The 26084-nt window shown below is 36.6% G+C and overlaps 1 protein-coding gene across 2 annotated transcripts; it reads left to right on the top strand.

The window, feature by feature from the left end:
* Positions 1–2165: 2165 nt before the first annotated feature.
* LOC148294911 (LOB domain-containing protein 14-like) lies at positions 2166–4657 on the top strand. 2 transcript variants are annotated; one of them, XM_088251464.1, is made up of 3 exons: positions 2166–2560; positions 2760–4017; positions 4118–4657. In XM_088251464.1, exons 2-3 carry the CDS (start codon positions 3739–3741, stop codon positions 4517–4519), a joined length of 681 nt encoding a protein of 226 aa, XP_088107590.1. In that variant the 5' UTR covers positions 2166–2560; positions 2760–3738; the 3' UTR covers positions 4520–4657. The 2 variants fall into 2 exon arrangements, with proteins under 2 accessions (XP_088107590.1, XP_088107589.1); XM_088251463.1 differs by having other exon boundaries at positions 2166–4017.
* The last annotated feature ends 21427 nt before the right edge of the window (positions 4658–26084 follow it).

The raw sequence follows: 26084 nt of genomic DNA on the forward strand, positions 1-26084 counted from the left end.
AACCATATCTTCATCAAAACACAATTAATCAAAAGTTAACAACATTCAAAATTTTGTCCAAAATATAGTCCCAAAATAACCTAGATGTAATCTTTTCCATGTGCCTTTGTCTTCCTGGTCTTCTTTGTTTTTGTTCTTACGCTAGTCTGAGATGCTTGAATTTACAAAGAACCTTGTGGTAGAGCATCAGATATTGCAGTTGCTTGAGAAGATCCTGGAGCATTATAAGTGGTTGCATGGGATGACTCTGCTTCTGCTCTCTTTGCCTGCAGACATAATGTAATTAGTGATTGTATCATTACATCAAAACCTGGAAAATAAAATTCAAGAAAGATGGTTTAGGGTTACCTTTTTAATTGCTCTGGATTTCTTGCCCATGTTATTTTATGAATTTGTTTTAGCTGGAGGAGGATGCACAATTGGGCAGCTCTTTTTGTTGTGCCCGTTGATCGGTGCATATTTACTTATCATTTTGTACCCTTCTAGCTTATGATTTGGTTATGTTTTTGAGTTAAACTTGTGCTTTTAATTCTTTTTGTGTTTATCTTTCAGTTCATTGAGCTTTAGGTAATAATGAGGGCTTTGGATAGTAAATGATGCAATCCATGCATGTTAGGGCCTAATTTGGATGAATGGATGAAGAGCTTAAAGACAAACTCAATTTTGGCTACAGTCCCCTGCCAGCCCAGTTTCGTAGGTCATATTGCAAGCTTTGTTTCAGCAACCTACATAGCTCGGATGAGGCCACATTCTTCATGAAAGTTGTTCCAATGGGTGTGTAATATAACATATCCAAAATTCAGCCCCATTGGATAAATATGGAGTCTGTTACCTAGCAAACACAGAGCCATGCTCAGGATGGATTTTATCAGCGCGCAAAATGAGTTAGCAATTTGTTTTGGCCTTAACTTCCTCCTCCGACCTTGGATTGGCCCAAATGATATATGGCTGGAAAGAAGACATTCTGAACTTCAAGTTTGAGTGCTTAAAGTCTTAATTTGCTTAAGGGAAGCCCAATTCGTAAGCCCTTGAAGTTGCTGGTCATGCTGACCTCAGGATGAGCTATTATTTCTGGTTGGAAGCTTGGTCATGGTGACATGAAGATGAGCTAGGGCTGCTGGTGGGATTTATTAGTGAAGTGCATCAACCATTTCAGATTTTATAATGGAAGTGTTGTATGCATTAGTGAAGTGCATCAACCATTTCAGATTTTATAAAACAAGTGTTGTATGCATTAGCCATACTTAATTCAGATTTTCAGCTTCCTTAGGCCTATATATAGTGAGGTTTCCCAAGCTTGTAAACACACCCCAAGGGGGGGAGCTCTCAAACACTTCTCTAGAGCTCCCTTCCCTTCTCTCCCTCAAATTCTCTTAGTTTCATTTTCTAGTTTTCAATTGTTGTAATGAAATCTTTTGTGCTAAAATTTTCCTTAAGTTTTTCTTAGTTCCACTTTACTTTTCATTATGTAAATTCTTTTCTTTAGTTTTTCAAGTTTGATTAGTTTCCAAGTTTCAATTATGGTTCATGTTCTTATTCATTATGCTTATAAGTTAATATGCTAGTTTGAATGATTGATCACCATTTAGGCTTGCATGTTAGCTATCTTGGTTTGAATTAAGAGTATACACCATGCTTTAATTCGAATTGAACTATGAATAGGAAGAGTATGTATGGACATTCGACAACAGGGATTAGATACATACTTGGTTGTTTAAAATGTTCTTCTATGCTTAATGGGTTCCTAATGCTTAATTTTAGGTTAGACAACAAATGATCAAATTAGGGAATTAGGAACACAAGGTTATGACCACACACCATGGCTTAATCATACTTTAGCTAGAATCAATCCATTAATCTAAATTGAACACTACAAGAAAAATAACTTATGACAACATGTAATCAACAACGTGCATTCATATGCGTTGTGGAACAATATTTTTAACAACCCGCAGAAGCAGCATGTTGTATTATACAATTTATAACAACGTGCGTGTATAGTGTGTTGTCAAAATATAGAATAGAGCTATTTTCACAACGCGACCTTGCATGTTGTAGTAGTTTTAAGTTCTACAACGCACGAAGCGTGTTGTCAAAATTATATTAATTTATTTAATAAATAAAAAATTGACGGAAAAGAGAGTGAAATTTTTTGCGGGAAAAGCCCCGCATGCGCATGCGCATCCTCTCTCTCTTTCTTTCTCTTTCTATTTCTCTCTCTCTTTTTCTTCTCTCTTTTTTCTTCTTCTTTTCTCTTCTCCCTGTACCGCCGACAGTCTCTCTCTTTCTTTCCCTTTTTCTTTCTTTTCTTTCTTTTCTTTTTCTTTCTCTCTCTCTTTCTTTTCTTCTTCTTTTCTTTCCCTGTGCCGACGATCTCGCCAGGCCCTTGAAGGAGGCACAGATTCCCTTCAAGATCCACATCGTTAAGGACCATGACATGAAGGAGAGGCTGTGCTTGGAGGTGGAGAGGCTAGGGCTCCTGCTGCTGTTGTTGCGGTTAAAGAGGATGACGAGGAAGAAGCCGTGATCAAGCCAGTGGTAAAGGACGAGCATAAAAAAGGTTAGGGCTTTTTCGCTGATTTAATTGCTAATAACTTCAAATTTTGGTCTTTTTTTATTAATGGATTAGGATTTACAAATAGCGATTATATCATGTTAGTTTGTTTAACTGGCGATTATATCTGTTAGTAGCAATGGGGGTGTATGATTGTTTCGTATATCTGATATGAGAGCTACAAATGGGAACTTTTTCTGTTTAGGAGTTACTGATGCAATTAGATGAGCAATCTAACTTTCTGCAAAGGGAAATCTGAAATTGTTATATCAGGTGAGGGCTTGTGCTCCTCATTGTTGTTTTGCTTCCGAAGTATTGTGAACTGCAAATCATTTCTATTGTCTATATTATGGATTTTTAGAACCAAGGTTGATTAAGCGAAGTTTGATATTTTGCAATGTTCACAAGTCACGGCTGCTCTCTGAAGCATCATGAGGTTCTTTGAATGTGAAAATAATATTTTTGAACTAGATTAGCATGGACATTTCCTATTTAAGTTTGTTTTACTTTTAGAGTTGCTTGGTCTTTCCAATCGCCACTATAAGCTGTATGAAATTCTGTATACGATCCTTATGCACTTGAGATTTGGCCTGTTTAGCTTTATCACTAAAATATCCTACCTATGAGAATATGTTCCCCATGCCAAAAGCAAGTCCAGCTCTTTCTATCGTTGAAAATAATCATGTTAGGTATTTTCCCTGTATTTTCTCGGGCGATGATAGCTTCTGCCTACTCATGTTAGGCTCTTTTGTCTCATGTCTAGTGGAGAAATTTATTTCTTCAAGTGATCCTTTGCATGCGTTTGATGGTTCTGATTGCCTGAGAATTTTGGATTTACTGTTAAAATATATCACTTTACACATTATTCTGATTGCCATGGTTTATTATTATTTGTTAGGTAGGATCCCAAGGTTCGGTAAAAACAGAAACAATCAATAATGGGGTAAAAACAAAAACAGAAATCGCGGATAATGCGGGGCACAAATCACCATTAATGTGGTAAAAACAAAAACAAAAATCGCGGATAATGCGGGGCACAAATCACCATTAATGAGGTAAAAACAAAAACAAAAATCACCAATAATGCGGGGCACAAAACACCAACATAAAACGTATATAATGTAGGAAGCACAAAACATTTTTTCGAAGTTCATTTGCACCAATTAAAAAAGATCATCAGAACCATGGCTGGTTGTGGTTCTCCCTGTGGAGCTTGCAAGTTCTTGAGAAGAAAATGTGTGAGAGGGTGTATTTTTGCGCCTTATTTCTGCTATGAAGATGGAGATATCCATTTTTCTGCCATCCACAGTATTTTTGGCGCAAGCAATGTGTCGAAGCTTTTAGCAACCCTTCCGTTGAGCTATCGATGCGCGGCCGCAATGTCGATATCATATGCAGCTCACGCCAGGCTTCAAGATCCCATATATGGCTGTGTTTCACATATTTTTGCTCTCCAACAGCAGGTTAATCATTTAGTACCCTTTGTATGTTCAGATTGGGTTTCTGTTCAGATTGTATGTTGAAGTAACTGATGAGTATATGCTTTTGGTTTGAAATTTTCAGGTGGTCGACTTACAAGCACAGTTAGCTTTCCTCAAGGATCAAGCAGCTCAAAGCTTTGTCAATGGCTCTGCTGTAGCAAACCCTAATCAAGCAGCTCAAAGTTGGTTTCATGAGTTAGAAAATTCATCCAACTCCATGCCACAATTCAATTCAACCCACATCAATAATCCTGGAACTACATCATACTATGAGAATGGAATTATGAATTCAAATAACTCTGTTAATGGGAGTTATGAAAATTCAGTGAATATCCCAGAAGAAAATGTCTCATATGGCAGCTTCGAAGAGGGCACTTCTCATTCCATGTCTTCTTTTGGCATGCAAACAAATTACAACAGGCAATGGGGTTTTCAGGATGCTGATGAGCTTCAAGCAGTGGTTTCCAGCTACATGCACAATTAGAATAATTGGGATGAATATAACTTTGTAATATGTATATGGAACTCCTTATTTATCTTTTGAATGAAAGCTTTGTATTCTGGGATGCCTTATGAATGTGAAGTAAGGAAATATTTATGTTTATCATAGAGCTTCTATTTATAGATAAATTATACTTTTATCAGGTAATTTTGATAATTATTTTAAAAAAAACATATATATTTGATATAACAACGCTCATTGCTTGTTGTCAAAACATAAACAACAACGAGCACAGACATGTTGTCATAATATTATAAGACGACACGCTTGGCACGTTGTTGTCAATCGCTCCTACAACGTGCGCGTGTTGTGGTTAATGTTGTTCACAACGAGCACCAAAATAAACGACGACGTTCAACGCGTGTTGTCGAAAGCCCTACACCTTTTAACGACATCGGCTTCAACAACGTGCGCCGCATGTTGTCAATATGTTTTCACAACGCATATTGCGCGTTGTGAAATGACTTTTTTCTTGTAGTGGAACTTGGGAACTTATCTGCTTGAGTTAGTTATTTCTTTCTTCCTTGTTTTATTTATTTCCTTTTGTTTTCATTTATGTTTTGTGTAGGGAAATGAATTGGATCATTCAATCACCAATCCTCGTGGGATCGACCTCGCACTTACATATGCTATACTACCTAACGGCTCGTGCACTTGCGAGTATCACAAGTTGAGGATGCAACTGAATCCATTTTGGTGCAGCTGTATCTACACAACAAGTTTTTGGCGCCGTTGCCGGGGATCGGTAACATTGTTTGATTCTATTTGGCTTTCCTACTTTATTTTTTTTTTCTTAACTAGACAATTTCAAGTTTTAAAGTTAATGACGTTAATGGACAAGTTGTGTTTGTAGTCCAACAGAAAAGGACAATTGCCCAACAAGCAAGAGAACTGGGTTTAAGTCCCAGCTTACACAACCCATTGGTGCTTGTTGCTTTGAAGCATGGAATTGGATGTGTGTTGATTTTCCTTTTCATTTTAGTTTTTATTTCCTAATCCTTTAATTCCGTTTCAAGTTTTTGTATGTGTTTGTTTTAGCAATGTAAATAGCTCAATAAAAATGGAGAGAGATGGCAACTTCAAAGATAGGAAGTGTGGAGTAGTGGGAGAAGTCGCGACCTCCAAGTGCATCACACTCGACCTAATCGCTTCAAGGGGGAGCATTTCAATCCTTTCTCTTCTTTGAATTCTGTTTATTTCCGTAGTTGTTTTTGCCTTTTGGTCCGCGTTGAGTTCTTTGTTTTTCTATACTGAATCCAACCATATAAAGAACGTAAAATTTGGACTTACGGTTGGAAAGTTATAGCCTAAAAACTGAACATAGGTCGAAGCTGAAAAACATAGAAACGAATCTGTCCAAATGGTGATAAATAGGTGATAGAAAGTGCTGTTTGTTTTTTTTTTCTTTGGTTTCTTGGTTTGTTTCTTTTAGTACAATAATTTATATCGTTTGTTTGAGTTTGTTTAGAGTACTTAGTTCATTTTCGTTTATGGTTTGTTGTTTCATGTTATCTTAATTTGTTTTTGTTTCTTTTTCTTACGAGAATATATTTTTAAAAAAATTTAAAAAAAAAAAAAATTATTTTTCATATGAGCCGACTTATGATAACCCCAGTGAGCACTTCCGTTAATACAGTGTCTAGGAGTTCTTTAGGCGACACCTTCGGTGTCTAAGAAGTTTGGGTTTTAAGCGGGACCATTGTGACCCCTCCAACCTTCCCGGATCCCCTGGCTGTGTTTTCTGAGGCCCTTAACTGGTCATCCGTGAGTTGCTTGTATATTCGTGTGTTTTTAAATTAAGTTTTATTTATTTATTTATTTTCTTTGTTTTCTTTTCTGTATAGTCTTTGCTTTTGTTTTGTTAAGTTAGTTTATTTATTTATTTACGTGGTATGGTTAGTTAGTTTATTTCTGAATGTTAAAACACATTTTTATTTCAAACGCTGCATTAAAAACAAAAAAACAAAATCAAAAACAAAAAAACAAAAAAAAACAAAAAAACAAAAAAAAAAACAAAAAAAAACTTCTTCTTCTTCTTCTTCTTCTTCTTCTTCATCTTCATCATCATCATGGCTTGTCTCTATTTTCTCTTACTTGCAGAATCTGCAGCAGCTCGACATGGTCCTCATTTTTCCTCTGCAGTGCTTCCACGTGCTGATTGGCACAGTAGAGCCGCTTCTGCAAGTCCGCCACCATAGCCTTCAAGGAAGCTATTTCCTCGCTCATCACGGCACACTCCCTTGTCCTCGCTAGTAGGCGCATGCCCAAATTGGTAGCGGAGACCGCGTGGAGCACAGTTAAATTGTGGGACTCCTCTACCGCTGCCTTGTCAGACCTCTGTGCCACATGCAGATGATCTGTCGGAGTGAGCTTGCTGCTAATCATGCCTCCTAGCAGCACTGCTCTGTTCGGCAGTACCTCAGAAAAGTTCGGTATTGCCTCAGCAAAGTTTGAGGCCGTACCATGATGATATGTGGAGTTTGGGAAGACACGGTTTGGAGGAGCCCTTATCTGGGCATTCGGAGGTGCAAGGGATAGCTCAAGGTCGAGATCATCAAGGTGAGTGCATGAGGATGCCATTTGTTTTGCTTCTGAATTTTTTGATGTTTTTCCTTGAGTTTGCAGGAAGAAATGCTGGGTATCATCCGCTTGCAGAGGTGTGGTTTAAATAGACATACGCTGATGAGAGAGAGAGCCAACACCATTTCGGATTTCCCGGGCATGCTCGACCTAATCGCTTCAAGGGGGAGCACCTTTACTTTCACTTTACTTTTCTTTTTTCCGTGTTTTCTGGTGTTTTATGTTTTTGCCCGTTACTTTCATTTTCTAGAGCTTTGTGTTTTTGCTTTTTCCTTTCAGCTGTCATCTTTATTTTATTTTAGTTAGGGAACTGTGCTTCCATTTCCGTTTGTCGTCTTCGTTTGATTTAAGTTTGGAAAGTGTGCTTTCTTTTCCGTTTTCTTTTTCCTTCTGCAAATTTACTCTTTTATTTCCGAAACAAAATAACGAAAATACAAAAACAACAAAATAAAATAAAAACAACAATAATGCAGTAGGAAATCATTTCTTCTCGGTGCTTGGTGTCTCGACCATTGGAGCTTTGAGTTTGGCCCTCTGGCTGTCCTCTTCCGGGGCTTCACGCACAGCTTCTTGGGGCTCATCACTTGAGCTCCCAAAGATCGCAATCTTAGCTTGAGCGTAACTACTCTCGCGATCTGCTTGTTTGCGTTTACCCGGTCGGTCTAGGTCCTCCAGCTGTTTTCGCATGTCACGAGAGTACAACTCTACCATTTTTGATAGGTTTTTATTCTCGTCCCGCAATACTTCTAGCTGGTGTCGATTCACCTCCACTATCCTTGACCTCTCCCTTTTCAAGCTTTTTATAGCAGTCTGACACTCCTCAACCATACTTCGCTCCGCCGCCAACTGACCTTTCAGCACCTCTACCTCATGGGACTTCGCAAGTAGGCGATGACCCAAACTTGCGACTGTTGCCGTACTCTGCACGCTCAGTGCCAGGGCATCGCTCACGACCCGGTTGTCATCCCTTGTCCCCAGAACACGTATATCTTTAGGAGTCACTAAATTTCTAGCCACTCCAATGGCAACATCGTTGTCCAGGAGTATTGAGTCAGTTACTGTCACAGGCCCCCGTTCGGAAGCAAAGTAGGGCATCCATACTGGTGCCGCTGCTTGGCCTCGTGTCTGAGTCGGTGGAGCTAGGTTGAGATCCAACGAAAATGGGTAGTTAGAGGCCATTTGATTTCTCACTCTCTTTTCTTCTTTCTTTTTTCTCTTTTGTGTGTTTCTGAGTTTGTGTTTTTTTTTACCCTTTCTTTTTACCTTTTATAGACTTAGTCTGCTAAACCCTAGCCGCTGCGGTTCTGAGTTCTGTGCGGCCCTTACGGCTTATCTCTATATGTCGCCGCACCCGTTTCCCAACCCCCCTTAATTGCATTTTCACCTTTCACCACCTTCTAGTGAAAAAGTCATCCCGCTTCACCCAAGAAGCCAATAATTCTGGCTTGGGGGATGTGACAGCTGCTTCTGCGCGGCGACACGTCCCTCACCCCTTTCACCCGTGACTTCCCAGGAACCAAGGGATCAGGGACCACACTATTCCCTTTCAGAAATCACACTTTGCGCTCCCATTGCACGTTTTTTTTTTTTTTTTTTTTTTTTTTTATAAAAAAAATTAATATAAATAAATAAATAAATAAAAATAATAACAAACGTGTGGGTTTCAGATTTCATTGTGGGTTAGGTTTTCACCGTTGTTAGGTTTCAAGGTGGGCTAACTTTCTTTTGGGTTGGGCTTTCAATTGTTTGGGTTTTGGTTTGCGTAAGACTGTCTGTTTAGGGCTTACTGTTTTGTCTGTTTAGGGCTTTCTGTTTCGAGTGTTTTACTGTTTCATTTTCTTTTCTTTTTTGTTTATTTGTTTGTTTGTTTTGTAATTTTTATTTTTGTAATTATTTTATTTTATTTGTGTTTTTTTTATTTTTTTATTTGTGGTTTATATTTACTTTAGTACCTTTCATTTCTTGTTATGACATTGCTTGTTCCTAATTTTTAAACATTGAGGACAATGTTCATTTCTAGGTTTGGGGGTATTGGAGTTTAGCATGTAAAATTGGTTTTTCCTTAATTTAATTTAAATTTTTTTTATTTGCTTGTTTTTATTTTTACTTTATTTTGTTTAAGTCTTGCTTTTATTTTTATTTTTATTTTATTCACTTTCCGAACACATTTGATGAGATTGTGATAAATGTTTGCATGACTTAAATGAAAATTGAATTTTATTTTTTTTATTTTTTTATTTTTTATTTTTTCCTTGTAAATTTTTATTGTAAAAAATATATATATATATAATTAATTTGGCATCGTTCTAGCATGATATGTTCGAAACCTTCTTTGCACTTGCCATTTGTTTCATAATTCTCCAATTAAAGGATTTGCATGACCCAAAGAATTGTATCAAGCATAAATTAGACTTATATAACCATAAATGTGAGCTTTTGAGCCTTGTGCTTCATTTCATGAGTGTTATACACATACTCTTATTTTCTTGTCATCAAAGTTGTTGTTTGATCTCATTATTCATTGTTTTGGTTGAATACTTAAAAGTCATTCATTCTTTTGCAATTCGATTTCATGACATTTAAGAAATGATATTAAGGCCCTCTTTGGATCGTTTGTACCTTTCAAGCTAACCTTATGCATGCTTAAGCATGATTTTCCATTGTTAACCATTTTGAGCCTACATGCAAACCTTTTTCTTTCATTTACCAATTATATTTCCTCGCCTTAGCCTGAAAAACAAATATTTACCTTTCTAAGGAACTCATGAGCTTTAATTGGGATGTGTTTTTCATACTAAGTTTGGGAATTTCGAAGAAAAAAAAAAATCACACAATTGGTGAAAGAAAAGAGAAAAATTGTGATTAAGTGGTGGTTGAATGAAATTTCATTTTTGGGTTTCATTTTTGGGCCTTCAAAATAATTTGGTGTTTGGAAAGGAGTTTGAATCAATGTAAATGAAGGTATAAGGAGTTTTGATCATGTAAAAGAAAAAAATCTAATCGTGATGATTCGAAGTCTTGTAAACAATTATTTTATGCTCTTACATTTTGAGTTCCTTGGACTTTGTATTATCCATACCTTTCATTTCTCACTCACCTTACACCCTCGGCCCCATTACAACCTATAATAAAGACCTAAATTGATCTTAAATGTCATATGGTTGAATTGCATGCATTTTCTTACTTTTAAGTGTTTGGCATCCTTCTTGAGATCATATTAATGCAAGTTCTTCATCTTTCTATTTCGAGTTAAGTCTTTATGGTTTAACTCTAATCTCATGTTTATAACTGAGTGTTGCATTATAGCCCTCTTATGAGTGATTCATTTGTGAGAGGACAACTTTGGTGAGATTTGAAGTTGAACTTGTGCTTTGTATGATTTTTGAAATTGTGTGAAAACTAAGATTGGGGAATTTGTTGCATTTGGCTATCACACTACCACACTTTGAGCATATTATGTTTTGAACTTTGCCGCTTTGTGAATAATGTTTAAAATTGAGCTTTTATTGTTAAAACTTTTGAGTCATGTGCATGAGTCATTTCTCTTCAGAAAATGTTCGGAAAGATTGTTTTGAGTTCTTTTTATTTTTGTAATTTTTTTTGTTTTGTTTTGTTCTGTTTTTGTTAATGTAATTATTTTTTTTTTTTTTTTTTTGTTTTTTATTTTGCTTAAGGACTAACAATCTTTTAAGTTTTCTAATTACCTTGTTTTACAGAGTCAGTAAAACGTTTGTGGGTATCGTATCTGTTAAACCCTCAGGAGACACAACTCCTCCTACTAGGGATGCCTAGAGGTTTAAAGGCTTGTTGCATATGCTCAATGCAATCGAGTTACCTACGAAAGTGGTCTAGTTAACTTTTTGTTTGTTTTTATCTTTGTTTTCCTTTTGTTTTGCTCGAGGACTAGCAAAATCTAGGTTTGGGGGTATTTGATCGGTGCATATTTACTTATCATTTTGTACCCTTCTAGCTTATGATTTGGTTATGTTTTTGAGTTAAACTTGTGCTTTTAATTCTTTTTGTGTTTATCTTTCAGTTCATTGAGCTTTAGGTAATAATGAGGGCTTTGGATAGTAAATGATGCAATCCATGCATGTTAGGGCCTAATTTGGATGAATGGATGAAGAGCTTAAAGACAAACTCAATTTTGGCTACAGTCCCCTGCCAGCCCAGTTTCGTAGGTCATATTGCAAGCTTTGTTTCAGCAACCTACATAGCTCGGATGAGGCCACATTCTTCATGAAAGTTGTTCCAATGGGTGTGTAATATAACATATCCAAAATTCAGCCCCATTGGATAAATATGGAGTCTGTTACCTAGCAAACACAGAGCCATGCTCAGGATGGATTTTATCAGCGCGCAAAATGAGTTAGCAATTTTATTTTTGGCCTTAACTTCCTCCTCCGACCTTGGATTGGCCCAAATGATATATGGCTGGAAAGAAGACATTCTGAACTTCAAGTTTGAGTGCTTAAAGTCTTAATTTGCTTAAGGGAAGCCCAATTCGTAAGCCCTTGAAGTTGCTGGTCATGCTGACCTCAGGATGAGCTATTATTTCTGGTTGGAAGCTTGGTCATGGTGACATGAAGATGAGCTAGGGCTGCTGGTGGGATTTATTAGTGAAGTGCATCAACCATTTCAGATTTTATAATGGAAGTGTTGTATGCATTAGTGAAGTGCATCAACCATTTCAGATTTTATAAAACAAGTGTTGTATGCATTAGCCATACTTAATTCAGATTTTCAGCTTCCTTAGGCCTATATATAGTGAGGTTTCCCAAGCTTGTAAACACACCCCAAGGGGGGGAGCTCTCAAACACTTCTCTAGAGCTCCCTTCCCTTCTCTCCCTCAAATTCTCTTAGTTTCATTTTCTAGTTTTCAATTGTTGTAATGAAATCTTTTGTGCTAAAATTTTCCTTAAGTTTTTCTTAGTTCCACTTTACTTTTCATTATGTAAATTCTTTTCTTTAGTTTTTCAAGTTTGATTAGTTTCCAAGTTTCAATTATGGTTCATGTTCTTATTCATTATGCTTATAAGTTAATATGCTAGTTTGAATGATTGATCACCATTTAGGCTTGCATGTTAGCTATCTTGGTTTGAATTAAGAGTATACACCATGCTTTAATTCGAATTGAACTATGAATAGGAAGAGTATGTATGGACATTCGACAACAGGGATTAGATACATACTTGGTTGTTTAAAATGTTCTTCTATGCTTAATGGGTTCCTAATGCTTAATTTTAGGTTAGACAACAAATGATCAAATTAGGGAATTAGGAACACAAGGTTATGACCACACACCATGGCTTAATCATACTTTAGCTAGAATCAATCCATTAATCTAAATTGAACTTGGGAACTTATCTGCTTGAGTTAGTTATTTCTTTCTTCCTTGTTTTATTTATTTCCTTTTGTTTTCATTTATGTTTTGTGTAGGGAAATGAATTGGATCATTCAATCACCAATCCTCGTGGGATCGACCTCGCACTTACATATGCTATACTACCTAACGGCTCGTGCACTTGCGAGTATCACAAGTTGAGGATGCAACTGAATCCATTTTGGTGCAGCTGTATCTACACAACACCCGTCTACCTTGCACACTGAACATTTGAGGGTGCATTGACTCATTCTCCCCAATTTATCGTCATTTTCATCAGATTCATTAATCCTCCTTTTTTTGGCCTCCTTAGTTGCCTTTTGGTATTAAGTGGGAGTATATGGTTGTTGTTTGTTGGCTCCCACATAGAAATTCCATCCATATGCTAGATTAAGTTCCCATAGGATGCAAAATACTTGTCCTTCATATACGAGTTTCTAACAAACTGCTCGGGTTTTTTCCTTGAAAAGTATATAGCAGAACAACCATGGGTACAAGGGATGCCAATCAAATTCCACTTCCTACTTGAACAAGTTTTTGCTTCCAAATCAACCACATACTGATCACCTTTGCCTACATCAATTTAGAACTTATCTCCTCCAGACCACAAGGTTGTACAAACATAACTGTTTACCTTGTTTAAGTCCAACAATTGAACAATCTTAGGGCAAATTTGACCCTTATTCTTCCTCATGGAATCTCTCCTCAAGTATATCCTTCTCGTCAACATAGTTCTAATAGTTTCAAGCATGGTTAATATAGGCTTCGACCTAGCCTTCAATATGAATGAGTTGAAACTCTCACACAAATTGTTGAGCAACAAGTCACATTGTGAGATAATGTCAAATTGAGACCTACAATGCACAGTTGGCCTCTCCATCAACCAATTAAATGCATCATTGTTAAGGCTCCTTATCTCTTGCATGTTCTGTCTAAAATGTGCCATTATTGTTGATCTGGAAGCATTCCACAATGCATCTTTCAAAGATTTTCCCTTGTACCCATCAGTTTTGAAGTTTGTTTAGAGATGCCTTACACAAAATTTGTGCTTGCAGTTAGGAAGTACAGCCTCAAATGTAGGAAGTATCATTTTCTGTCTATCTGATATGAAAGTCCACCTATGTTGTTTGACTATTCCCACATCATCTGCTAACAAGTTCAAAAACCACATCCAACTATCCTTATTCTTTATCTCAACAAAGGGATATGCAATAACCCACGTTTGATTATTTGCATCTATTCCAACTACAGACATCAACTACCCACTATAAGGCCCTTTTATGTGGCACGCATCTACTCCAATAAGTAGTCTGCAACCAGCCCTAAATCCTTGTTTGCAAGTAGCGAAACATATGTATATTCTCTGAAAAATGACAGAATCCTCATCATAAGGTAGCACCTTCATTTTGACTATGGTCCCAGGATTGGTCTTTCTAAGTTGGTCACAGTAGTCCCACAATCTTGTGTACTACTCCTTCTTTGTAACCTTAATGATTTTCATTATTTGGGCTCTTGCTTTATATGCTTGTTAAATAAATATCCCCACATTTCTTTCTTCTTGAACAATTTTTCATGAAACTCCCAATAGACATAGTTGGGTTAATTATGAACCTATCCACATATCTCTTGATAATCCATGGCACCTTGCAGTTAGGGTTTTCTCTCCACACCCAAACTCGATTTAAATTTGTCATTTCCTCTTTTTCTTTAAAAAAAATTAATTTTTTAAATTAATTAATGTGACAAATGGCCACGTTGGTGATGAGTGTGGGCCACACCAAGGCCACGGCAACATGAACGGAGGTATGAAATTGATAATAAAAGTAAACGTTGAAAACGAGAGTGAGGAAAAAACCTTAAGATATCAAAGTCAGAATTTGGTTTATAGTCACTATAGAGTTTCCTATTGTGATAGATAGGAAACAAATTTCACATAATTTAGTTGACGTGAATGACCAAAAAGTATGGTGTAATTTTACAATAAAGTAATTTAAAAAATTCAAAATTACACACAATGCCACTCCTTTTATATTTTAACAAATTTATTTGAAGTCAATAAACTTATGTCACATGTCCAGCAATCCACCGCCTCTAGCCATCGTTCGACCACCTCCTCCCGGTGACATCTAGCCACCCTCGCTGGCTAGTCGTACCACCTCCTCCAGCACCCTTTATTAACCCTAAAAAAATGTAAAAAATATTTGTGCACTTGCAAGACTCAAACCTTGACCCTCAAACAATAACCACTACACCAACCTTGTTTTGTAATAATTATTATGTAACATAATATTTATATTAACAATAAAAAAGTGTTTTAAAAAAATAATAATTTCAACATCCATTCACACATGAGTTATACATAAAGTACAATCAACTACTACTCTAAAACAAAAAATAACCAAACAACAACACAAGAGCAGAACCACCTCCATTTAGCGAATAAATCATATTTGAAAATCTCATACATCAAGGCGGGAACTTTTCTATTCACAATGAAGAAAAATGGCAAACAAACTAAACTTTAATTTTTTAAATTATGAAAAAAAAACAAACATGAAAGAAAAATCTACAAATATAGATGAGGGAAAAAGGTGAGCAATGGCTACCTGATCGGATGTAGCAGCTAATTTGTGAACCTGCTTTCACAAAAACTTATACCAATTAGTATAGCACAAAAAAATTACAAATTTTTCATGTGACCCAACCAACTATACTGGCTCAGAAAAACTATACTAGCTCCACCTTTGAATTCTAAGACTAATTCTGGGAAGTCAACTTTCTTCTCCTTCTAAAATGTCAAAGCAGGGCCTTAAGCCCGTTTTATTTTCCAAGTCCTTGGCTCTTGTGTAATTCAAATTAATCATTGGCCACGGCTTCGAGCTAAAAAATTCTTTGGCCACGGCTTGAAGCTCAAAAATTGGATCAACCCTACGAGCTAAAGCAAGCTTAACAAACAAAGGAATTGATTAATTCCACTAGCTAGTTACACACAAATTTACAAGAAATAACGCAAATTTTGCGGAAAAATCTCAAATTGATGAAGAAATGCGCGAAACAAAGAGCTTGTGAATCAAAAAGACTATAATAAACGATTAGCGATTGAGAACTCACAGATGTCAAAATCATATATGGGAAAGAGAGAGATTGCAGAGGTTCGAGTCATGAGAGAGCTCCCAGTCCACGCGATTAAAAGCAGCTTTAGTGACGGAGTGTTGTTAACTGAAACCAAAACCGTAAAGGATGCTCTGTATATTAAAAGCTGAAGATTCACTTATATTAAAACAGAACAAGTTTACATCTTAAATATAAGCAAAGAAAAAAAAACTCTAACTCCACTATAACCACTAACACAACTAGTGCACATTTTGTGGAGATAACAACTCTAAACAACGGAAGCAAATTGTGATCGTGGTGAGCAGACTCAACCACATCCTCTACATGCTAGGACTCTAGCTTGACTTGGTCTTTATGTTACCAGGTCAGCATTAGTTAATTAAAAACTTAAATAAACATAATTAAATAACTCTTAACACCCTCCCTTTAACTGTTTTATGATGAAAACAATTTAGGAATTTTCTATCATCACATAATCTTCTTCATCTGTAGCTTGTCCTTGATCAACACTTTGAACTGAACAAACACCGAGCATACTCCTTAACTTCACGAATGCAGGCTGCTTCAAAGGTTTAGTTAGAATATCTGTAATATGTTCTCCAATCTTGCAATACTACAGCTCAAATTTTCCATTTCTGCAAAGATCAGGCAGAAAATGAAAATGAACATCAATATGTTTACTTCTCCCATGCATGACTGGATTCCTTGACTGCTTGATGGTTGACATGTTGTCACAATAGATGATCGTTGCTCCCTTTTGTTCATCACCAAAAACTTGAAACAATTTTATGAGCCACAGAGCTTGACAAGAACTCGAAGCTGTTGCCACAAACTCAGCTTTAGTTGAGGAAAGTGTTACTATTTGTTGCTTCTTTGAGGACCATGATATTACTCCAGAGTTGAGCATGAATACATGACCAGAAGTGCTCTTACGATCATCTATATCACCTGCATAATCACTGTCTATGTAACCAACAAAACCAGCACCATTTGGCCTTTTATAAAACACACCATAATCAACTGTACCCTTCACATATCTGAGAATTCTTCTTGCTGCATTTAGATGCATTTCAGTTGGTTTTTCCATATATCTGCTTACCAAACTTACTACATACATGATGTCAGGTCTTGTGGAGGTTAAGTACATGAGACTACCAATAATTTGCTTGTAGAAAGTACTGTCAACCTCCTTCCCACCTTTGTATTTGCACAACTTTAAGCCAAATTCAGTTGGTGTTGCAAATGACTTGCAATCTTCCATTTGAAACCTTTTAAGAATTTCATGTGCATATTTCCTATGATAGATAAAATTTCCAACAATAGTTTGAATGCTTTCTAATCCAAGAAAATAATGCATTAATCCTAGATCAGTCATTTCAAACTCCTTCATCATAGACTTCTTAAATTTATCAATTATCTTGACATCATTACCAGTGAATAACAAATCATCAACGTACAAACACACAATGAGTAATTTACCTCCTTCTTAAGTCTTGACATACAAAGTGTGCTCGAATGGACATTTGTAAAACCCAAGTTTAGTAAACTGAACATCTATGAGACTGTACCAAGCTCGAGGTGCTTATTTCAGTCCATAGAGTGCTTTCTTCAGCTAGTACACTTTCTCTTTCTCTCCTTTCTTCTCATAACCAGGTGGTTGGTCAATGTACACTTCCTCTTGCAAGTCGTCATGCAAGAAAGCTGATTTCACATCTAACTGAAAGATTGACCATGAGTTTTGAGCTGCAAGTGAAACCACCAACCTGATTGTGTCTTGTCTTGCAACTGGGGCAAACACTTCATTGTAATTGATGCCATGCTTTTGCTTGTAACCCTTTGCTACTAGACGAGCTTTGTGCTTGTCAATTTCACCCTTTTCATTCAGCTTTGTCTTGACAACCCATTTAACACCAATTATTTTCTTTCCCTTAGGTAAGTCTATCAACTCCCAAGTGTGATTCCTCTCAATGGACTTGATTTCATTGTCCATTGCTTCCCTCCATTTCTTTACTTTAATAGCCTCATCATATGTGATTGGATCACTATCTACAAATAAAGCAAAATGAGCATTATCATCATCAGAACTTGTAAAATTTACATCATAATCCATCATCCATGCTGGCTTCTTCCTTGTGTTTTCATCCTTCAAATTGTAACCTCTTTCTTATTCTAATTGTTGATGAGGTTGTTGAGCCACAAGTTGAGGTGATTCCTGGATTTGAGTTGTAGGTACTTCTTTTTCCTCACCATCAAAGACATCATCATATACGTACGAGTGGCTTCTGGACTGAGCTTTCAACATTCCAATTCCACATAGTTTCTTCATCAAATTTTACGTCCCTGCTTATCACTATCTTCTTTGTCACTGGATTGCACGACCTGTAAGCTTTTGAGGCTTCACTTACACCAAGAAAAATACACTTTTCACTCTTATCATCCAACTTCTTTCTTTTCTCATCAGGAATGTGTGCATATGCAATGCGCCCAAACACTTTAAAATGATCAACCGAGGGCTTCCTTCCACTCCAAGCTTCTTGAGGAGTCATATTCTTAACAGAAAATGTGGGACTTCTATTAAGAATATGAACTGACCATAGTACAGCTTCAGGCCAAAACTTCTTTGGAACCTTCCCTTTAACTAGCAAACTTCGAACCATATTAAGAATGGTTTGATTCTTCCTCTCACTTACACCATTCTGCTGTGGTGTGTAACCAATGGTGAGATGTCTCTTGATGCCCTTTTCTCTGCAAAACAAATCAAACTCCTTGGAGCAAAACTCCCCTCCTCTATCTATTTTGAGTGTTTTAATCTTCTTGTCAATTTCATTCTTAGCTAGGGCTTTGAAGCTTTTGAATGCATAAAATGCTTCTAACTTTTCCTACAAAAAATATACCCATGTCTTTCTACCAAAATCATCAATGAAAGAGAAGAAATACTTCTTGTTACCATTCGAGATTGGATTAATTGGTCCACATAGATCTGAGTGAACTAACTCCAAAACTGATTGAGCCCTCACTGCCTTGCCACTTGGAAATGAATCTCTTTGATGTTTCCCAGTGCTACGTTCTTCACAAACCTTTGATGGAGGAGTTATTTCAGGTAAGCCCGTGACCATCCCCTTTTGGTGAAGTGTTCTCAAACCATTAAAGTTCAAATGACCATATCTATAATGCCATCTCCATGAATCATCTTCTATTGTAAGCAAGGAAGCCTGAATTTTCTTGAACTTCAAAGGGAACAACCTATTTGAGGACATTTTTACCACAGCAATAGAGCCTCTTTTCGGATCATACACTTCACATTCTCCTTTAAAAGTTGTAATCTTGTACCCTTTGTCTTGTAACTGACTAGCACTTAATAAACTTGTTTTCAAGTCAGGAATAAAAAAAAACATTTGCAATGGTTTCAACAAAGTCATTTTTAGTCCTGGTTTGAATATCCCACTTTCCTATCACATTCACAGTTGATTTGTCCCCAAAGCTCACAACTGAATGAAAGCTTTCATCTAAATTAACAAAGGAAGACTTACATCCACTCATGTGATTGCTACAGCCAGTATCCACATACCATGTTTCTTGGTCATACTCCTCTAGTGCATGAAAGGCCATCAAAAGTGTCTCTTCCTCCTTTTTCTCAACAAAGTTGGATTTTTCTCCTTTCTCTTTTAGCAGCTTCGTGTAACACTCACTCTTGTAGTGACCAAAGTTTCCACATCTGTAACACTCAATCTTGGACTTGTCATAGTGGCCTCCTCCCTTTCCTTGAGAGTCATCATCTTTCTTGGAGACATGAGACTATTTGCTATCATCTCTATTCCCAAACCTTCCACCATCGCGATTGCCTTGACCACCTCTTCCTCGACCTCATCCACCTCTTCCACGACCTCTTCCTCCTCTAGAGCTTAAGGATTCAGAGAAAGTAGAAGCCTTTAGTGTTGTTTGCTCCCACTACTACAAAAAAGGCAAAAGACGACGGGAATTCACCGTCGTGAATTTGGTTTTCAAACCGTCGTAAAATCGATCGACGTCTTTTGCAAAGTAAAACCACGACGCGAAATCACCGTCGTTGTTATAACAAACAATGTCATTAACAACCAAACAACCGACGTCTGTATACTGAAAAATGAACCAAAAAATTGTCCTGGAGAAGAATAGACGACCTATTTTATACAACCTCCGTCGTGTAAAAGAATACAATACGTCTTTAAATAAATAAAATATGACGTTATTAAATCATACGACGTCCAATGTATTTATATAACCGTCGTGCAATAGTAATGCCACTTCGTTTTTTACATTAATATTGACGTGGAAATAGCGGTTAGGGTAAATCACCGTCGTTGTTATAACAAATAACGTCATTTACAAAAAAAAACCGACGTCTGTACACTGAAAAATGAACCAAAAAATTGTCATGGAGAAGAATAGACGACTTATTTTATACAACATTCGTCGTGTAAAAGAAAACACTACGTCTTTAAATAAATAAAATATGACGTTATTAAATCATACGACGTCGAATATATTTATATAACCGTCGTGAAATAGTATTGTTACTTCACTTTTTCCATTCATATTGACGTGGAAATAGCGGTTAAGGTAAATCACCGTCGTTGTTATAATAAACAACGTCATTTACAAAAACAACCGACGTCTGTATACTGAAAAATGAACCAAAAATTTTTCATTTAGAAGAATAGACGACCTATTTTATACAAACGCAGTCGTGTGTATGTATATACTACGTCTTTAAATAAATAAAATACGACGTTATTAATATTTACTACGTCTTATATATTTACATAACCGACGTGGAAAATATGTTAGGCTCATGACTTACAACATATTTATTTCTATAAACGACGTAGTATGTGATATACAACGTCGTGATCATGTAAAAGACAGCCGTGTTTCTCTATTTATACGTCGTCTTTAGTAAAATAATAGTCGTCTAATCCATCCAAGACGTCGTCTTTTGTAACGTTCAGGTTCGATATCTGTCCTTTTAGACGTCGGTATTATTGTACTGAAGTCATGTTATTTGTAATTACATGTCGGCTCTTTATCCTTCTCCGACGTGATATCGTTAATAACTGTTTCACAATAACGTCGTCTTTTTTCACTTTTAGTTCGCTTTTAGACGTCGGTTAATTCAATGCCGTCGTTGAATGCTCCAAAACGTCGTTTTTGATTGACAATTTTATGGCAACAGACGTCTGTTTTTCACAGTTTTATAAGGACCGTCGTTTTATAATACTGAACCAGTATTTTATGTACTGATTGTTTTGTGTCCAAAACCTGCATAATGAAAGTGAAGAAAACACATTACAATTTATTGCAAAATTAATGTCATACAGTAGTGCTGTTTAGGGCATAAATAATTTCATAAATTACAAGAGCATCATTCAATCCATATATCTTCACACCCATCTCGAATATTTTGACTCCCAAACTCACCCACTAGTTCATCAAATGTGTCAACATTTGGCATCCCTCTAGTAAATGGCTCACACTCAATTCTCACATCACCTAAGACATCATCACCAATAACATCATCATTATATTCTCTATTAGGCGCTGATAACACTACCGACCAACCATGATGCATCGGGTCGTCAACAAAAAATACTTGTTTGACTTGAGAAGCCAAAACAAATTGGTCATTCCTATGTCCAATTTTACTCAAATCTACAAGGGTAAATCCAAGTTCGTCGACTACAAGGCCGGAAGTACTATCTATCCAATCGCACCTAAAGACTGGGATTGTAAACTTTTGGTAGTCAAGGTCCCAAATTTCTTGAATGACACCATAAAAACCCATATTTGAGAGAATTGGGTTTTTATCCTTGGCACTAGCAACTTTCATGGTATGTGCAAGTAAATAAACTCCACTATTTTGAACTGTCCGCACATCATCTTGTGCCTTGATGTTAAATTTAACACCTTTAATAAGATAGCTCCTATATAATGGCACTGCCATGTTTGGACCAGCTGCTAGCCACCTTAAATTTTCTGATACCCCATGATTGCCTCCCTCATCAAGTTCACTTTGAACCTGCAAATTAATCATATCTTAATTCAATCTAACATAGAAAGAAGAAAATTAAAAGTCCAATATGTTATTAAATAACATATACCTTGAAGTGTAGCCATTGAATGAAAGTGCTATTGTGCTTATCTTGCAGCCACTTTGTTCACTTTCTAAATTTTGGATAAGCGGCCTTGATGTGGATCATATGTTCCCTACATGACACGAAAAATTCAAGCATTACGGTCCCAAACATATAAGATAAACATAAGGAATAATTTAAAATGGAAACTTAAGGAATAAAACTCATACTCGATATAAGGTAGAACTTCCTCCGTATTCTCCAAGACATATAGATGTGCTTGGTTCAACAGGTCCCGATCAACTAAGCTCACTGTGCAACCTGATAATGGCTTTGAAACTCCTATCTTCTGACTTGATGGCACTCCAATTGTACTAATATCAGATAAATGTTCAGTGCAATATTCTACAGCTTCTTCAGCTATATAACGCTCCGCAATGCAACCTTCGGGATGAGTACGGTTCTGAACATACCCCTTTAGAACTTTCATATATCTTTCGAACGGATACATCCATCTAAAATAAACTGGCCCACATAGACGAACTTCTCTAACAAGATGTACTACTAGATGAACCATGATATCGAAGAATGAAGGTGGAAAGTATTTTTCAAGCAAACACAAAGTAACTACTACATCTTCTTCCAACTTATCTAGCTTGGAAACATCAACCATCTTTGCACATATAGCATTGAAGAAGAAGCACAAACGAGTTATTGCATACCTTGCAGGCTTCTCCAAAACAGAACAAATTGCCACAGGGAGCAATTGTTGCATTAAGGTATGACAATCATGTGATTTAAGGCCAAGAAGTCTTGAATCTTGTAAAGATACAAGATTTTTTATATTTGAAGAATAACCTTCAGGGACCTTCATACCATAGAAAGAATTGCAAAACGCTCTCTTCTCTGCTCTTGACAAATTCCAAGGCCCTGGAGGCAAACGAGTACTTCTTTCTCCATACTCGGGTTGCAAATCAGTTTTGACCCCCATGTTCAATAAATCTAACCGAGCAGCAATCCCATCTTTATTTTTTCCAGGGATCTCCAGCAATGTACCAATGATACTATCACAAACATTCTTCTCAATGTGCATAACATCGAGGACATGCCTCACTGGAAGGTATTTCCAATACTCAAGATCAAAGAATTTTGACTTCTTCTTCCAACAAATTCTGTCACCATCATTTTCACCTCCACCTTCCCCCTTTTTTCGATCCCCATATGTAATTAATATCTTCAACCATATGCAGCACTTCTTCTCCCCTTAATGGCTCCAAAGGCGTGCCATATTCAGGTTTCCCATTAAAAGCTGCACGTTGCCTTCTATATGGATGATTAATTGGTAACCATTTTCTATGCCCAATGTAACAAATTTTGTGGCCATTTTTCAACTTATGACTAGGTGTATCATCGCCGCATATTGGACAAGCTTTATATCCTTTAACAACACAACCAGATAAGTTTCCATAGGCGGGAAAATCATTAATGGTCCACAGTAATGCAGCTCTGAGTGTAAAATATTCTCCTATGTGTGCATCATACACTCCTCTAATCCCATCCCACAAAGATTTTAAATCATCAATCAAAGGCTCCAAGTAGACGTCTATATCATTTCCGGGTTGTTTAGGACCGGAAATCAATAAAGTCAACATCATGAACTTTCGTTTCATGCACAGCCATGGTGGGAGATTATATGTAACTAAGATAACTGGCCAGCAACTATATCTGCTACTTAGAGAACTGTGGGGATTGAATCCATCAGATGAAAGAGCCAATCTCAAGTTTCTCGGCTCATTACCAAACTCGGGCCATTTATCATCAACAAGTTTCCAAGACGGGGAATCCGCCGGATGAGACATCTGACCGTCAATTGATTTTCTAGCAGCATGCCAAGTCAAATTCTTAGCTGTCTCATGTGATTGAAACATCCTTTTAAACCTTGGAATTGGAGGAAAATACCACAACACCTTCGCTGCCACACCCTCTTTCAAGAATCCATCTTTGGTTTCCTTCCACCTTGAGATACCACAAGTAGGACAATTAGTTGAATCTTCATACTCCTTCCTATACAAGATGCAATCATTGGGGCATGCGTGGATTTTCTCATAACTCAGCCCCAATGCACACAAAGTCTTTTTTGCCTCATACAAAGAGGCCGGTATTGTATTTCCTTTTGGAAGCAACTCGCCCTGAAGTATCAATAATTCTGTAAAACATACATCACTCATCCCATGTTTTGCCTTCAAATTATACAACTTCACTAATGCCGATAACTTGGTGTACTTTCTACAACCAGGGTACAATGGTTGATCTCCATCCCCAATCACATTAGCAAACTCATAAGGATCGGATCCAAAATCACCAAAATCATTATCATCCATCTCTATTTCTTCAGACACAAAACTGTACCTACTATGGTCATCATCTTCTTCAACATTTCTACTAGCATTACTAGTTGCAATTGGTTCCCAAGGTTCTCCATGAAATGTCCAATTCTTATAGCTTTGGTCAACTCCATTAAAGTATAAGTGATCCCTTATAATTCCAACCCCAAACAATTTCAAATTCGCACATTTAACACATGGACAACGGATATGCGTTGTAGTTAGAAGATTTTCTACAGAAAATTGCAAAAATGCTTCCACCCCTAACTCATATGCCTTCGATCTTCTATCCGAGTGCATCCATGACTTATCCATCTCCGACACTATATCCTATTATCTATAATAAGGTGAAAAGACAAGCAATGACTATCACTTATAGCAGATTATATAAGGTTTTAATAGCAAATAATAGAGTAAACAGACGACGGTTTTTAAACAACAACAGACGTATTACACATATATAGACGACGGGTTTGAAAAGAAACGTCGTCTAATGCTAGCAAGAAACGACGCCAGCGAACTTGAACCACGACGGTAGTTAAAAACTGCGTCGTGGTATATATTTACAAACGACGGTTTGTTAAAAAAACCATCGTCGTATGCATAAAAAGATATCGAAATCCCAGTTTATTTTCAAGAACCCAAAATATATTCAGAACACAACATATATAAGGTGAAAAGACAAGCAATGACTATCACTATAGCAGATTATATAAGGTTTTAATAGCAAATAATATAGTAAACAGACGACGGTTTTTTAACAACAACAGACGTTTTACACATATATAGACGACGGGTTTTAAAAAAACGTCGTCTAATGCTAGCAAGAAACAGACGCCAGCGAACTTGAACCACGACGGTAGTTAAAACAAGAGTCGTGGTATATTTTTATAGACGACGGTTTTTTAAAACAAGCGTCGTCGTATGCATAAAAAAGATTTCGAAATCCCAGTTTATTTTCAAGAACCCAGAATATATTCAGAACACAACATATACATTAATACTAAGCACGAAACCAACATATACTAAGCATGAAAACATTAAATCCATTCCCGATTCATAATAACAGAGAGTATTAAAAGATCCGACAACATTAAACCCTAAACCCGATTCATGAAAACAATAAACATTAAATCCATTAACCCATACCGTCGACAACATTAAAACATCACAAAACCCTTTACCACAGAACTGAATATCATTCAATGAATTTACAAGCATGAGATTAGGGTTTGCACTTACAGGTAGGCAGAGCTCACAGCTTATGGCCAACTTGGATTCGACGGAGTTGTAAACTTGGCCAACTTGGATTCGACGGAGAGACCAACTTTGAATTAGAGTTGAAGTGAGAGAGCGGAGCGAAATGTTTTAGGACACAGAAATTTTGGCAACTTGTATAAGAGTTAGAGCGAAATCTAAAAATTTTAGGTCGAGGTGAAATTTTTAGAAAGCGCGCTTTTTAAAAAACATCGACGGAAACAAAAACACAATCGTCGTTAAAAGTTCAACCTAAACATGACGCTTATTTTAAAAATGACGTCGTTGTAAATATCCTTACGACGCAAAACCAAACTACCGTCGTTAAACCCTAATAGACAAATATAACCTAAACCCTAAACCCTAATAAATAAAACCACAATTATATATATATATTTTTTTTAAAAATAATTTCTCCAAAGGGATTAGGGTTTTATGTCCTAAAATATCTCGTCCATAAAACCCTAAACCCTAATCCCTTTTCTAAATTTATATAAACCCTAAACCATGAAAGTATAAGTGATGTTGTGACTCATGAAAACATTTCTCTTTTTGGTTTTAATTTTAAATTTGTATAACTCAAACTTAATTTTTTAAAGCTTAAGGGGGAAGAAAATATCTCAATGACTTCATAGGAGTTGACGTTGCATTTTTTGGATTTATTTTCAATTTATTATAAATATTTTGAATTAAATAGAATAAAATATTATTAATAAAAC

The sequence above is a fragment of the Prunus avium genome, chromosome 4, assembly GCF_965620075.1.
Source record: "Prunus avium chromosome 4, drPruAviu1.hap1.1, whole genome shotgun sequence".
Classification (NCBI taxonomy): Eukaryota; Viridiplantae; Streptophyta; class Magnoliopsida; order Rosales; family Rosaceae; genus Prunus; species Prunus avium.

Coding starts and splice junctions, on each gene's coding strand:
- LOC148294911 (XM_088251463.1), top strand. CDS start 3,739: ATGGCTGGTTGTGGTTCTCCCTGTGGAGCTTGCAAGTTCTTGAGAAGA. Junction 4,018..4,117: donor TTTTTGCTCTCCAACAGCAG/GTTAATCATTTA, acceptor TGAAATTTTCAG/GTGGTCGACTTACAAGCACA.